At 44.7% G+C, this 14,581-nt stretch overlaps 1 protein-coding gene across 1 annotated transcript in view; it reads right to left on the reverse strand.

Annotated features, from left to right (window-relative positions):
* The window catches only part of DHX29 (DExH-box helicase 29), a 1,426,484-nt gene that overhangs the window by 1,286,970 nt on the left and 124,933 nt on the right, over positions 1–14,581 (reverse strand). Inside the window, exon 5 of the mRNA XM_069627279.1 lies at positions 9,373–9,533. Within this exon, the coding sequence (XP_069483380.1) occupies positions 9,373–9,533 (161 nt within the window). The remainder of the gene's footprint in view (positions 1–9,372; positions 9,534–14,581) is intronic.

Below are 14,581 nucleotides of genomic sequence, written 5' to 3' on the forward strand. Positions count from 1 at the left end.
GGGGAAAAGTGCACAGAATAACACAGTGAACAACTTTGGATCTAACAACGTGCATAAAATACCCAAGACTCTTGTATGTATAAACCCAGGAGTGCAAATAAAGTATTTACCAATATATGAAAAGGAATGTGGGGTAAGCACTTAAGACCTCCTTATAACTGAAAGGAAAGTCAGCAAACTCTTTACCCACTATGCTCTTACAGATACTGACAGCGCTAAACCCACGTAGCGGGCAAGCAAGGACAGATTCTGTGAACTGACACTCTGTAAAATACTGAATAAGGAACATTCAAACAGTACTCACGAGGACCGGAAAGACCACTAGAATGTCAGTAATTTCACGAACCCTGTAGATCAAACAGGAACCCAGAAGGCTGTAAAAGCAAAGGGTTAAAGATAACAAAATACATAAAACCCTAGTCAGGGGCAAGTATGAATTGTGATGTTAACTTGTGAGGAAAACAAAAGGGGATACACACTGGAACATGTTACAACAACACCCACACCTAATATTCGATGGAAAGTAAATGCAGAAGTGCAATGGAAAATATGGAATGGAATCTGAATAAAGTAGGATCAGGAGCAGGGGAAACGCTATTACAAAAGGAAACCTTTCCCACCCAACCAAGGAAAAAAGGCAGTAAACAAATACTACTAAAGTAAGATTAATGCATCAAGCTTTTCAGTAACCAGGACAGCATAAAGAGACAGAACGCACCGGCAACCTGGGCTGCATCTAAGAGTTAAGCACATAGAAAGGCTGTCTGCAGACAGAGGAAGACAGAAAGGGAAATTCAGAAAGCATAAATCAATTAGCACATTAATCCGAAATCCAGGACAGAGGAACAAGATACAGGAGCTAAGAACTGGGCACAAAAGCTAGGAACTGGAACTAGGTACAAGGCACAGAAACCAGGAACAAGTAACAGGAGACTAGTCACAACAGGAACACTGCTACAATGACCAGCGCCGGACTGAAGCAAACTGAGGCTTTTAAAGCTGCTAAACGAGCACACCCCTCAGGCGTGCCGCCTGCTGCACCTGCAGCCACAGGTGTTGCCTATCCTCCACCCAGCCTTGTGCTGCAAGGGAGGAGATGAAGCAGTGAGCCAGGCATTCTGGGAAGCAGGAGGTGAAGCAGTGAGCCAAGGCATTCTGGGAAGCAGGAGGTGAAGCAGTGAGCCAAGGCATTCTGGGAAGCATAGTCATTTGATTTAAGTAACATGCTGGCTGCCAAAAACCTGGAATGGATCCGGAAGGGAAGTCACTTGGAATATAAGGTTTTAACGCTCCCAATTCATCAGAACACTGTAGCATAGGGTTCGAAGGAAATGTCCAGTAGGGAATAAACCCCAAAACATGCCCCCAAGTGGCGGGAACGGGAGCGAAGGGAGCGAGCCGTGACAGAGAGCAATAGCACGAGGATCCCAACACATGAACGTGCGGTAAAAATCTGAAGATGGCTGCCAGAGGCGGTGCTTAGGTAGAGGGCAGTCATTGGCTGTGGTCAGTATGACGCAGAGACCAGTGATTGGTTACTACTACGAAAGACAGATCAGAAACGAAACTGATACTGGTTTTTTCTTTACCGAGGATTCCCAGCCTGACGACGGGGAATATTCATGAGCATGTGAATCCATGCCAGACCCCATGCTGGAGAATAACCGTTCTCTAATTTTCTGAATGTCGGCTAAACTTTGAGCTGGTTTCTCATCACTTTTAGCTATGGGATTGGGATTTTCAGATTATGAATTGGTATAGAATTCAAAGTATTCCCTTCCAGTGTGGAATGCCACTTGAAACTGGAAGGAAGGTTGATTTTCAGGAATGGAGAGGAGTTCCCATCACCATTTGGTTGTCCAACAGCAATTACTGTCATGTCAGGTATTTGACTGTTCTGGAAATGAAACTCAATATGATCAGATTTTTGTTCAACCATGTGGCATGTGCCATGAAACACTTGTGTACGAGCGCAATACAAATAAAATATCATATATCATATCATTTAAACTAACATGGTTGACACTCGGTTTCAATTTTATTGGCCTGTTAGTCTGAGTCCAGAGGACCCTGTTCACACAGTCTATTAGGGGGGACAACCTACGCAGGATGTCATTCCCCAGTAGACAGGGTGTGCCCTCTGGAGTCACGACTATGACCGGGTGTTTCACTTTGTGTTGCCTAATTTCTATTTCCAAATACGTAGTCCTCTCGACAGGAATTTCATTCCCAACGAAGTTCTGTAGTTGTCCAGGAAGAGGGGTGAGAGGGATCTGGTATCCCCCCCGGCCCCCCCACTTCCTCAATTTAGCTGATCAAAGGCCCTTTTTGACAGAAGAGTGGCTTCGGATCCAGTGTCCACCAGTGCCAAAAATGTACACTGCCCTTGCACTTGGACCGGGGCATAAAATTCTCCTGAAGGGGGCAAAGATGATGTGCATTTTGGGCAAGCTGGGTGGTCAACTTCCTTATTTTTGACTCCGACACAGGGGCAGTTTAGGCATAATTCTGTGTGGGAGTTTGGGGATTTGAAAGAAAAAGACATTTGGAGAGTCTTGGGCTCCCCTTTTTCTGATTCTGGGCTGCCCTCCCCCTTTTTTAGAGGCAGTCACATGAATCGGTTGGTGAGGTTTGTGATCCCTGTTACTATTGGGTTTTCTAGGTGCTCATTCTGGGGTTTCATAATGGCAGATTCTGACTCAGTCCCTACATCCACCCAGTCTTCATTTAAATCTCTCGGGACCCATTTTTCTTTGGGAGGAGTTCCCCCGTCCCTGAAGCACAAGATCTTTTTCCCTTGAATCCTCTAAGGATTCTTCCCCTTCAAATTGGAGGACATCAACTTCCTCCACAAAATGGGTCTTTTTAAGTTCTTTATTTCTCCTACCCACCCTCTGTTCATCGGGTTGCAGATTTTCAGGGGCAGAAGATTTTTGTTCTGGTTCCTGGGTGTCCAGGGGCTTTTCGCGAGTGATGAAGGAAGCTTCCTTTAGGGCTTTACACCCCCTTTTCCCCTGTGCCTCTTGCTCTGGAACCAGTGAGTTGTCGGGGTTCTCGCCCCGTCATTGTTCTGGGGTGCCAGATCTTTGGTTTGTGGCGTTCTGTGCCGCCACGTTCATCTGAGGGTTCCGTTGAGCCCTCAACATGCGACCCAGATCCTGGGTTAGGTTCTGGACCTGGCGCTCCAGTTGGGACACCTGTTCTGGCTGGTACGGGGGTCTCTGGTCAACCCTAGCTGGATCACAGGAAGGCCAACTATCCCTTCTCTCGTGATACCCTGGATATGGTGAATTTTGGTAACCCTCCACCCTTGACCTCCCTTCTACCGGACTGGGTTGTCTGGGTTCCTGAAATCGAGAAATGAAAGGAGGGTTGCCCTGCAGGTTGGAGTTTTGTGAGCATCGGGGGAAGAAACATAACCCAGCATTTGGGGAATTACTGCCCTCCTGGGGGAAGTTAGGAGGGAAGTGTCCCGGGCAGTACTTACCTGATTGGACCCCCGCTTGGGCTAGGGGAGTCCATGCATACCCCATGATTGGTCGGTTGGCCTTGTATTGGGGGCTGATATAATCAGGGGAGTTAGTGGTCCCATTAGTAGGACCATCTTTAATGGTTCTGGTCCTCCAGTCCAGCAAAGAAACTGGAGTTCTCGGGGGAGAATGTCCATTTTACATACTCTACGCTTTTCTGGTTGTCTTTCATATGAAGAGTGTCCATCATCTGCTCACAGAGTTCCAAGTGTTCCCAAACAATATTTTGGTATGGGGCTATGACACTCCTAAGGGCCTTAATCTGCCTAATGGGGTCTTTTGCCATAACTCTTTTGAGTTTGTTTGCTTTCTTTGGCTTAGTCACCAGAGTCCACTCGCCCTCATACTCAGAGGCGCTACTAGTTGAGGTCCCCTCATGATCATTTAGGCACTCCCTGATTCTGCGAGCTTGAGAGGGGCGCGCAGAATGGTGGGGCCTAGTTTCTCCACTCCTGTGGGGCACAGGAGAGTAGTCTTCTGACTCCTCCCTGCTCCCAGGGTTGGCAGATTATCCCCCCACTGCCCTAATTGGGTAGAGGTCTTCAGGACGCTCTTTTTGGGCCTCATTTCATTGGGATTTTCATCAAATTGGACCAACTGGTCCCTTGGAAAGTGATATGTCTGTGGATCTAATTCCCAGGCCCTCCCCTCATAGGAGACTTCCTTGTCAGAGATATCAGCCTTAATGTTTGGGTATCTATACAGGGACGCCCGTCCATCACTTTCTGTGGGGTGCTGACCCGTCAGTTCCATCATGCTTGGTCTATTAAATTCTGATGGCCTCATGGTCTCCGGTGGTTCATGTGAACCGGCAGCCATGAAGTCAGCAGTGTACAACGTGTTAAATGGGTTTGAGTCCCTTAGTACACGCTACCAACCTGTGTAGTACAGACTTATAACAAAGGTTAGGTTCCTATTGCCAGGAGGGTTGTTGTAGTGCACCCAAAGGGTACTGCATACAATCTTGCCTAACAGTCTCCCCCAAGTAAACCTACCAGAGGTGTAAAAAGAAATAATAGTAACAAACATATGGATGTAATTCGTCTCAAAGGAAAATCTGTATCCCTTCAAAGCAGGTCAAACAATCTTGACCAGGGGTGACTGTAAATATGAAAAACTTAAAAATACTTGTCCAAACTCCTTGTCTATTTGGAACTTCAACAGGTCGACACACACACATGTATAGTGACTCAGTAAGATGGAATTTGGTGGTAGGAAATGTAATGCACAGATGGACCCTGAGGGGGAAGTATAAGTGACAAACTGTATTGATTTTTTGGGGGTTAGGAATGGTTTAGCACTCTCTTGCAAGCCTGTCCATTTACCCAGATGTTTTATGATGATATCCCAGCACTATGGAGAGCATTAGGGCAAACTGGGCCAACGCGCCTGTGGTCCTTTAAGGACAGACTGTCAATTGCAACAAAATGATGCATTAGGGTTCCCCCTTCTGTGCTTAAAGATCTATCAGGATAGCTTGCCACTGCTTTGGGGCCTTGGTTATGGACCAGACAGTTCCTTGATATTAGCTCACTTACATGCTTATAACACCTGTAAGGACAGCCATGGGGTTGTACCTCGATACGCTGGTTAGCCTGGCATTGCAACTAGAAGATAACACATGCATGTTAACACACGTTACACTTGCAGCATTTACGATTTATAATGTTTAGCCCTTCCTCCCACCCCCCCATGATGCTCAAAGATATATCTTGCTAACCTATAACTCCTCAAGTTAACCGTTGTAATGCACAGTGGTTATATGCAGCTATCCTTGATACTGCCCTTAGTAGACTCTTTTGGTTAGCGTTTATAGAACATGGAAGATATGTAGTAAGACCATCCAGACCCATCTATTGCGCTTAGATAATCTCATTATCCTAATTTCTATGGTAGCCGGTCTGCCTCGCATAGAAGATGGTCAAGGACAGCTAGTCTGTTGCACTTGGTAGACTTGTGGGTAGCAGGTCCATAGTGCCTAGAAACGTCTACGAAGGTAGGTGGCTTTTTCTTCCCCACAGAAGATCTGATGACACAGCAACATCAAAGATAAGCTCCATCTGAACTTAAGGCATCTATAAAGGCACCACTTCAGTGAACATCTGCTACAGGCAGGGATATCCATCCACACACTTTAGAATGCAACTATGACAAATTCGGTCTAGCTGGTCACATAACCGCTTTGCATTTAAACAACAGACTTGCCTCAACACTTCTGCCATTAGAATACAGTGATACCCTATGACAAATTCCGGTCTAGCTGGGTACATGTTGATTCTCCTGCACTAGCGCTCCACCGTGACCTCCTTCAGCACCCATCCACATGCCTGAGTTCTTGGGTTGCTTACTGGACCCTAGCCAGCCCTCATAAATCCTAATCTTGACCAAATACACACATGCATCTTAAGCCTCCTCTAAGAACTTTCCCATACCTGGATGTCGGTCCCAGAGGGTGTTCCTACCACAAAGCGTGTTGAGGCCATACAAATGGCCAAAGGCACTATACAAATGACTGCAATGCAATACAATATACTAGCAGAAAATACCCATAATCTGCACAGGTTCTGTAGACAGACATGATAGCACTGTCATCAACGGTTGAAAATAACTGAAAATCACTGACCTTGTAGGTCACTGTTCCGAGTCGTTTATCACTTGATATGCTTTGCACTCTGAAGTAAACTGCACTCCGAATCGGCACGTGTGGCTGGCTGACATACCCTGGAGCAGACGTGGAGTGGAGGCGAGAGATGGTGTGCTGCAGCATACTGGGACATTCTGTGCACTCTTCCCCACCTGTTGTCTTACTCTGCCTTGGTGCAGTGCATTGCGGTGAAAATATCTCAGAAAACAGTGCATCCTAGGGCCTTCAAACGTGGTTTTCAAGGTCCAGTTAGGACCTTTGAGTTTTGTTCCTCAAGTCGAGATGCTAAAAATGAGCTTTGTCCGGTCGTTCTACGACCACATTGATGTTTTGCAGATTTCAGAAACTGTCTCATGTGTAAAGTGGCTGAAATATGGGGAAAGGAGTGGGGTGTCCAAATGTCATGTATGATTTGATTTGAAATGTATAACATGCAAATCCTCACAGAACCAAGCATAGACCTGCATCTAGGCGTAGATGTTCCTTTCCTCAACAGAGAGGCAAAGGTTATTGAAACCCGGTAGGTCTTACATGCAGAAAAGAGCCAGAGGAGATGTTTTCCAGAGTTCAGGAGGCAGTGCGTTCCAGAGGCGGGGGCCACTAATTGAGAAGCACTGATTCCCCCCCCAAAAGACAAAATGAGAAGACAGGACAACCAGTATATTTTGCCCAATCGAGCAAAGAGACCGGGAGGGATAATGGATACTGATTTTGGAAGCCAAATAACTGGGCGCTACGCCATGAATATATTCATATATTAGGCACAAAGTCCTAAATGCAATTCGTTTTTGGACAGGCAACCAGTGAGAGACCAAAATTAAATATAAGTCTAACTACAGCATTCTGGGCCACTTGAAGCCGATGTAGCAGATTTGATGGTGCTCCTAACAGAAGAGTGCCGCAATAATCAAGTCTAGAGTGGACCATTATCCCCATGATCACAGCACAGTCCAATTCGGAAAAGATGCAAAACAGGTTTCAATAACCTAAGTTGATATTAAAAAGATCATACAACACCTGTAACAGGAGCGCTACACCCCAAAACGACTAGAGTTCTTCCCCAGGTAATTCTGCGGCTGTATAGTTACAGCTTTTTCTAAAATCTTTGATGGATAAGGCCGGCCAGAAATGGGGCTACAATTAGAAAGTACTTGATGATCTGGAGAAGAAGGTTTCTTTAACAGCAAAGTCAGAAACGAATTCTTAAGTTCTTGGGGCACATTTCCCTGGAACAGCGAAGCATTCACGAAAGCGGTTAGAAATGTGGAGCATTTTGTCTTGCTAAGAAAGTTGGAATAAAGTCATAGTCGTGATTCGCAGGTTACAGTTTCTGAAGGAGACCTTCAATATCATCCATTTTCACCAGCGTAAAAATAAAATTAGGTGTTAATGAAGATGGGATTGGGAGAATTACGGTTCAAAATGTTTGAGTTAAGCGCCTGTGGGTCAAATTGTATAAGGAACAAACTAAAAGATGTTGTGCTTTGTATATACTAATTATAGCGCAGCGTTAGCCGCCCTACAATTAAGGTGAGTGACAAACCATAGGAAATCCGAAAATCCAATTGCTAATAACGTTTGACTTGGTGGACAGATTTGGTTGAGAATTTCCAAACAAACGTTTGTCACGGGCCCCCCTGCCCCGATTAGAAATTATGGGCAAGATTTGTTAAGAAATTAAAAAGTCATTAAGAACGCAAACAAATGCTGTTTTTGGCCTACTCCCATTCATTTTCCCATAGAGAAAATGTCAAAACGTTATCGAGCCGAAACACAAAAACCGATGGACGGAATCGGACCAAATAGGAAACAACCTGGGCACGAAGGGTTGACTTAATTTCCGGGATAGGTTTGGGGTTGTTCCATCCAATAGGTTTTAAACAATTTGACAGGGAAGGTGGTGCCCCATTCCCCCCATAACATTGCTATATCTCCCATGGTGCTTTGCAGCAAGGAGACTTTTCAGAAATGAAGTCGCCATTTTTATTTTTCTCAGTGCAAGCAATTATCCTGCTAATACTGGGGGAATGCAAAACCAAAAAGTGCAAAAAAGGATGAAGAAAACGGATGACATTGCATCAGGCTAGAGGTGGGGAGAGTGAAGAGAATACCTGTGAAATTGGAGAGTTCGGGTGGTCTGTGGAGCAGTTACAATTAGAATGTTTACAGATTATCAGGGTAATCTCGCAAGATGAGCTCGGAAAAGAAAATGCCTCACACGAAGCAAAGAGTGAAAAGGGGTAATGGGAGAGAGCCAGGTAGGGAAAAAGCAGCTGAGGGTAAAAGCAGCTGAGGGGTGTGTGGGGGGGGGGGTCACAGAAAGGGGGGGAGCACTTGTTGAGTGCCTGTTAGAGCAGGGAATTTTTTTTTTATTTTAAAGCATTTTCACATTATTGTGGGAATGCCGGGGGAATACCGTGGGCATGAGTAGTTCATTGCCATTATCAGGGGAATCGTAAGCGAGTGGAGAAAAGAAAAAAGGATGTTTTAGACCTACTGGGCCCAAAGGAACCTATTGGGGTAACATGTACAGTGGCCATGGCTGAAGGCCATGGCTAGTCGGCCCCAAAGAAACCTTTTGGTGCTACATGCACAGCGGCCGTTGAATAAACTATGGTATAACAATACCGTTGAAATTCACTGAAACAACTTTAGTTGACAGTTAAGGTGATCAGATTTAACGCAACACAACCATTGAAAATTCAGCGGATGTGGGAAGTTATGATCATCGTAACTAGGCCCCCCGTCCCCATTGCAAAGCCCATGAACACATACATAACAGATGGGATTCACACTGACATACAAAATTAGAGGCCTCCAAGATAGCTCAGTGGGTTGAGCGCTCATTGCTGCGTTCTGTAGGTCACAGGTTTGAATCCTGGCAAGGCCAACTCAGCCTCTCATCCATCCTAGATCGATAAATAACTAACAACTCTGGTTGAGTGATATTGTAGGTACATGTGGTCTATGCAAAGCGCTTAGGCGTAAGCACTATGTAAATAACACATCATTAGATCCTAAGGGTCTTCAACCGGGGGACACACGGTATACATTATTTTCACTTCCCACATCCACTGATTTTCAAAGATTTTGTTGCTTTCAGATCACCTGAACTGTCCCTTAACCAATGTTTTTCAGTGAAAAATACATATGCACAGACACTCACAGACATAGATATACATAATGGCTGTTACATACCGGAGAAACTTTTCTATCAGGCAAGGCATCCTGTTTTTTTGTTTTAGCATTTTGAGACGGTGCAGACTGTGCTGGCTGTGGTGGCAGCTGTGGCTCAAATTTTGCTCTAGTTCGCTTTTCTTCTTCACCAAGTTGCTGACTAAATCCATCAGGCAATGCATCTATGAGGAAAAATAATTACATTAGATAATTTAACAGCATATGTGTATCTCATTCTGTAGCCAGAATTATGCAAATGGTGAACATGTCATGAATTCATACTCAATGTGCCAATCAGATTCAAAAATACAAGTTATATCGACGCCTAAATGAAGCAACGAGAAGATTGGTAACCAGTAAACGTGGAATACTCTGATCTAGCGTCCATATTTGTAGGCGACTAACACAGAAAAGCTTTGAAATGCTACGATTCACACTACACAGTACCAATTCAAGATGAGGCCTCTAAATGCTGCTTCGTGGTGAATGTCATTCTTGAAATGTTCTTTCAACCAATTTATTTTTGCTAAGAATTTAAGCAAAACTGTTTACAAAACAAACATGGTCCCTTTGTATATTTACCTTTCTGGGGCAATTGGCTTATTATAACAAGATCTGCATTACTTTAAACAGGACTATGAAAAACCTGTCAACAATGCAAAGCCTCTGCTATGTTACAGAAGCAGGATGTCCAACAGTGCACATCAGCACTTATGCAATGTATTCTGTGTTTATAATATCAAGTCAGCTAGTTTATTTTTAGATTTCCAGTGGCTTCAGATTTCCAGTGGCACAAGCAGTCTCATTTAGCAGTTACTGCTCTCTACTATTTATCAATTCATATATATTTCGCTGGTTGTAAGCATTGCTAAGTATTTGAAATTCGATACTTTGATTCCCCTAGAACGGTCAGTCTTTTTCACAAGGCCTGATCAAAATTTAAAGCGTACCTTATTTAAGTTTTTATACAAATCCATAATTTTTCTAATTTGACCATTACTAATCCATTCATCTAGCTTGGATGCCCAATATAGGATACCGTCATTAATGCAGCCATCAAACCTTTAGGTCTTGTCAACATAGCCACTTCTGCTCAGATTACGATCTATCATAATCAGGTTCTCATTTTATCTAATGAAACGTATTACCCCAAAGCGGTCTTGCAGGAATTATTTTTAAACTTGCTTGTTCGCATATTACTTGAAGTTCATCTGACTAATTCTTTGAGAGGTCTATCATTCCTGAACGTGTTTACATCTCCAGCTCTTCAGAACAGTGTTAATCTCACTCAGAGGCCAAAAGTAAGACATCATCAAAAGACCTACCTCCTAAAGATGAACACACCTCATTAAGGGACAATGTTTCAAGTCCCTCCCGACACCCAGCCATGCATTAACATTCTGAATTGCAAAAAAATGTGAATCATCTACCATTGACACAGTCTCCTATACAGTTTTGGCTATACACTTTTCTTTACAACGAAAGCAAAGAAAATCTGCCATCTTGCCCTATTCCCAAGGGTGGGAGGCAGGGGGTTACCCTGCCTCAACTTAAACTAAGTAAGTGCCAGGAAGACCGAAATCAAAAGTCCATCGTCTTGTATCAAACCTATTTCATCCCTTACACTTCTAACTAAACAACAAACGGGTCTACCAAGTCTTCTTAAAACAGAAGATTGCTCCCGGTCTTCTGTGTAGCGGAATACCATGCCATTAGTCTCTCAGGACTCTTTCTTGAGGGGGGGAGACTCCTATCCCCAGCTAGTTCATTTCAAGTGTAGCACACAAGGGTTCCAGATGAGCAAATAAAAAGTCTCTATTCCCAAATAAAGCCGAAGTTACAACTTGAATCCTGGTCCCCAAGGGAATGCCTCCCTTCTCTTGGTTTTCTATCACAGAGTTCACAGACACCAGAGGGATTGACTCCATTGTCCCGGTTTCTCTTTTCCTTGCACAAATCACAATGTCACAGGGTATGCCTCTTCCCCGAACCTCTCTCAGGTTTTCCCAATTCACCATGTCAGGGGGTATGGCTCTCGTCTTGGCCTTCTTACGCTTTTACAATGCCAGGGGGTATGGCTCGCCCCGTGGCTGCTTTAGGTGTTCACGATTCACAATGCCAGGGCGTATGGCTCTTCCCTTGACCTTCTTAGTGTAACAGGTCTGGCTCACTAACCTGCCAGTCACTGACAAAGGACATCAGTGGCATCCTCCTTTCTGAATAATGGGTTCCAGGCCCTTGTTGCTGGGCTTCCCAGGCCACTCCAGCTTTTATACGGGTCCCTGATCCCGTTTCTCTGGCTTCCCGGGGCTCTCCGGTTCCAATTTGGATCCCAGACACTGTTGCTCTGGCTTCCCGTGCCTTCCCAAACGTTCCTCGTACCTTCAGACTTCTTGATGGGTCTCGGGTATGAGCACGGGATGCCTCTGCTGTTTCGTTCGCTCCCCTGCGGTTGCATTCCCTCGCAGGTTCTGCACATGCTGCAGCGGTTCTGAAGTCAAGGAGGCTGAACATTCTCCATGCCTCTTTGGTCAGGTGACTTGCGCTCACTTCACTCTCCCTTTCCCGGTTCTCTCGTCGGTCTGCGGACTGACTACGGATGTCGCAGCAGCCACTCTTACATCCGGGCCAGCGTTCTATCCCCTATTCTACACTGAACGTCCTTCCGACTTGTGGTTGCTCCTGGGAGGGTGTTAGGTAAGTTTTTCATATCTATGATACATCTTCCTGACCTGTGTCAACTCCAGAACGTTTTTGCTTCGACTAGGTAACTATTTTACCTTGTCCCTAGGTGAAGGGTAATCTTTTTCCCCCTCTCACCTAGTCTTTTACTCTTTCTATGGGTGACCGTTTTATGTCTCTCCACAGTGTATGGTTGAAGTTATAGTTTCCTACAACTTTTGGGATTAGGCTGGTTTGCCCCTTGGGCTCCCCTGTTAATTACTCTTTCCTATACTTGGGTGAACTACAGTTCCCAAGTAGGAAAGAGGGATTTTTATCCCCCTTTACATTTTATATATTTATATAATGAGCCAGCATACCCCACCTTATGTGGAGTACTGGGGGGATACGATTTATCCCCCTTCTTACTTACCTGGTAACGTTTTGTTACAATTTCAAGTTTCCTTGAATGGCTGGTGGCAGTGTAACTACTTTTATGACTTTAGTTTTCTTTACTCGCAGGCTGTTAATTCAGCCTCGGTAATGCACAGAAAGGCCACCATTTAGCTAAAATGGTAGGATCCTTCTTTTTCGCCACTTCTTTGTGGAAAGGTCCTTCTTGATATTTACTATGCGTGCCAAACCAGGTTTGGTCCCATTGTTCGCTTTGCCTTTGGCGGGATTCACGAGTGAAGCCCACCTCTGGCTCTAGGGTGTCTGGGGTAGACAGGAAGTGAGGGAGGTGCCCCAAACTACCTTTGCTTGGTCACCTATGAGACCCAAATGCACTCTGTAGTGATTGTCCGACTCACTTTCCGGTAAGGACAGCTACCCTTCTGGGTGACAGACAGCTCAGCTGGAATGAATGGGAGAGAATTGAATGAAAGGCGAGGCTTTTGGTTTGGAAAGCAGAGTCGGCCACTGGACGAAGGAACCGAAGAAGATCTTGAAGAGGACGGCTGCTGCAACTCCTGGACCATTGGTTTGCCCGTTGAAGCCCTACTGCTGTGCTGAAACTCCAAATTCTTATCGACGGAGGAGCCCCTGCAATTACCACTTCTCCCCTTGAGTTGGTGGGACCAATCAACTCCAAAGTAAGCCACCTGGACATCCTTCTCAGAGATGGTTTAATTTCCACAGAGTTGCTGCTGGAAACGGTATAGCCAGGGAGAGGAACAGCAGATTGTGTGTTGCTTTTAAGCTGGCCCAGGAAGTAGGACTGACCGAGCCTGAGCCCCCACAACAGAGTGCTGGACCCCAGAAGCAAGGAAAGGCCATCTCGACAGCCAGGAACCGCTGTGTTGCTATTTGCGGTAGACGCGAGGAGCTGAAACACTGAACAGCCGCTGATTTGAAGATTGCCGGTTGCAAGCAGTGACCGTCCCATTGCAGTGCAGGAGTCCCCAGAAGTTCTCCCTCTTGTCCCCATGATTGAGACCCAAGAACTGTGAGATCTGCATAGCTGCACAGGAACAGAAGTAATCTGCTGCATTTTTTTCTTCAATTCAAAGGTACTGTACAAAGTCCGAGAGAACTTACCTCTTGCTGTAGAGTTGCTTGCATCTTCTACCACTCACAAGTCTAACGACTTGTGGCCCTACATTTGATTCGTCTCTTCTTCAAAGACTTCTAAAACATTGTGCAAAGACTGTTCTACTTACCTACCAGAATTGCTTATCCTATATAAGACTTTTGCCCATTGACTTTGGCCTAGCCTGTTATACTGAATGACTCTGCTGTGGGGATCGAAAAAAGTATTTGCCTGCTTAAGAATATTTGTGGTCTCTTGTTGTTCTAATAATCTTTTCCTTTTACCAACTTATAACAGTGCTCTAAATGCAAACAGTAAGATATTAATGTCCCCAGCACCCTAGATATTGAAGCCACCCTGAGGGTGTAGGTTGTGTCTGTGGACCATCCCAAAAGGGTCTTTACTGATTTAGAAACTAAGGGTGTACAGTATTGAAGTGTATTAGTGTGTTACTATTATAGTGCTCCCTTCTGAAGAAGGCCTATTCTTACTGACTGATAAATACATTAATAAATGGTTTATTCAAGAAACCTTGAGTTTAAGAGTTTATTTGAATACTTGTCACTGTGACTCTCTGTGTAACTCCCCTACAGCTCCCATTGATCCCGCTTGAGATAAGCCTGGCTGCTCAACACACTACCAAAACTGTGCAGTATAAGCTTATACCAAAGGTTGGGTTTCCTATACCTGTAGTCAAAAGTTGTTTGTACTGTTCCCAGAGGGTACTGCATACAAGCTTTGCCTAACACTGGTGTCAGGCGGTGAAATGTGGTTTGCTTTTGTTCAACTAAAAACCTTCACAAGGCTAAGCTCCACTAGAAAAGCAATTGTAACATGCCAGATATGGATAACTTCAGGCACGAAGCCTTGATCATTTTAACAGTAGAGCAACTGAAAGAAATGTGTAAAATCAGGAATCTCCCTGTTAAAGGAAAGAAAAATGAACAAATTGCAAGATTGTCGAATAATCAAAGTCTGAGTAGTAGGCCTGTCACACCTACTAAACCAGGAAATGTGGAAAATGATAATGAGGATGAT

This window comes from Ambystoma mexicanum, chromosome 6p (genome assembly GCF_040938575.1).
Source record: "Ambystoma mexicanum isolate Mex_15411 chromosome 6p, UKY_AmexF1_1, whole genome shotgun sequence".
NCBI lineage: Eukaryota > Metazoa > Chordata > Amphibia > Caudata > Ambystomatidae > Ambystoma > Ambystoma mexicanum.